This window comes from Aureococcus anophagefferens (genome assembly GCF_000186865.1).
Source record: "Aureococcus anophagefferens unplaced genomic scaffold AURANscaffold_2220, whole genome shotgun sequence".
NCBI classification, from domain to species: Eukaryota; class Pelagophyceae; order Pelagomonadales; family Pelagomonadaceae; genus Aureococcus; species Aureococcus anophagefferens.
This window is the reverse complement of record NW_008706707.1, coordinates 1-1,036: the sequence shown is the minus strand read 5'-3', so window position 1 is coordinate 1,036 and position 1,036 is coordinate 1. Positions and strand designations below refer to the sequence as shown.

The 1,036-nt window shown below is 72.6% G+C and overlaps 1 protein-coding gene across 1 annotated transcript; it reads right to left on the bottom strand.

Moving 5' to 3' along the window:
• Positions 1 to 37: 37 nt before the first annotated feature.
• On the bottom strand, positions 38 to 994 carry AURANDRAFT_69555 (hypothetical protein; the record flags this gene model as incomplete). Its single annotated transcript, XM_009045327.1, has 1 exon — positions 38 to 994. A coding segment is annotated over one exon (957 nt), but the record flags the coding sequence as incomplete, so codon positions are not given.
• Positions 995 to 1,036: the final 42 nt, after the last annotated feature.

The following is a 1,036-nucleotide window of genomic DNA, read 5'->3' as shown; positions in this document are numbered from 1 at the left end:
CCTCCCCCCCCCCCCCCCCCGGGTCGCCTCCTCCCCGCTAGTTATCGAGGGCGAGGAAGGGGCACTTCTCGAGGGCGTCCGCGGCGGAGAGGCGCGCGTCCGGGTCGATGGTGAGGAGGCCCGCGAGGAGCATGTGGAGGTGGTCGTCGCGGCCGCAGTAGTCCCGGAGCTTGGGCATGGCGCGGACGTGGTCCCGGCCGTCGCGCGGGAGCACGGCCTCCCACTTGGAGCGCGCGTCGCCGTCGAAGTACTTGGCGGCGTAGCGGCTCTTCGCGACGAGCGCGCGCGGGAAGGGCCCGACGCAGCGCTCGATGAGCGCGAGATGCTCCGTGTTCGAGTGCGTCGCGAAGAGGAGCTCGCCGCGGCCGAGCTCGGCGACGATGCAGCCCGCGCTCCACAAGTCCGACGGCGTGGACCAGCCCAGGTTCAGGATGACCTCCGGCGCGCGGTACTGCCGCGTGTTCACGATCGACGACTTGCGCTCGTCGTCGTACGTCGCGCCCCCGAAGTCGATGACGACGATGGCGGCGTCGCCGTCGGCGAGCTCGATGCGGCCCCGGTCGTCGAGGGGCGGCGCGGCCACGCCGGACCGCCGCAGCAGCACGTTCTCCAGCTTCAAATCCGTGTGGACGAGGCGCAACCCGTGGAGGAACCGGAGCGCTTCCAGCAATTGGCGGGACACGGCCCGCACGGTGCGCGGGCCGAAGGGCGCGTAGTCGTGGCCCTTGAGAAAATCGTAGAGGGACGTGCCCGCCTTCTCGAAGACGAGGCAGAAGTGGCCCTGGAACTCGAACGTGTCCAACAGCTTCACGCAGAGGCCGCCGCCGGCGCCGCCGCCGGCCGCCGCGCGGTTCACGTCCCGCAGGATCTCCGCCTCGACGGCCGCGCTCTCCGTGTAGCGCTCGATGCGCCGCACGACCTTGAGCGCGACGCGGCGCCGGCCCGCCTCGCGGTCCGCGCACTCGACGACGCGCCCGAACGTGCCCAGGCCCGCCTCGCCGAGGATCTCGTAGCGGCCCCGGATCGTCGCGCCGAC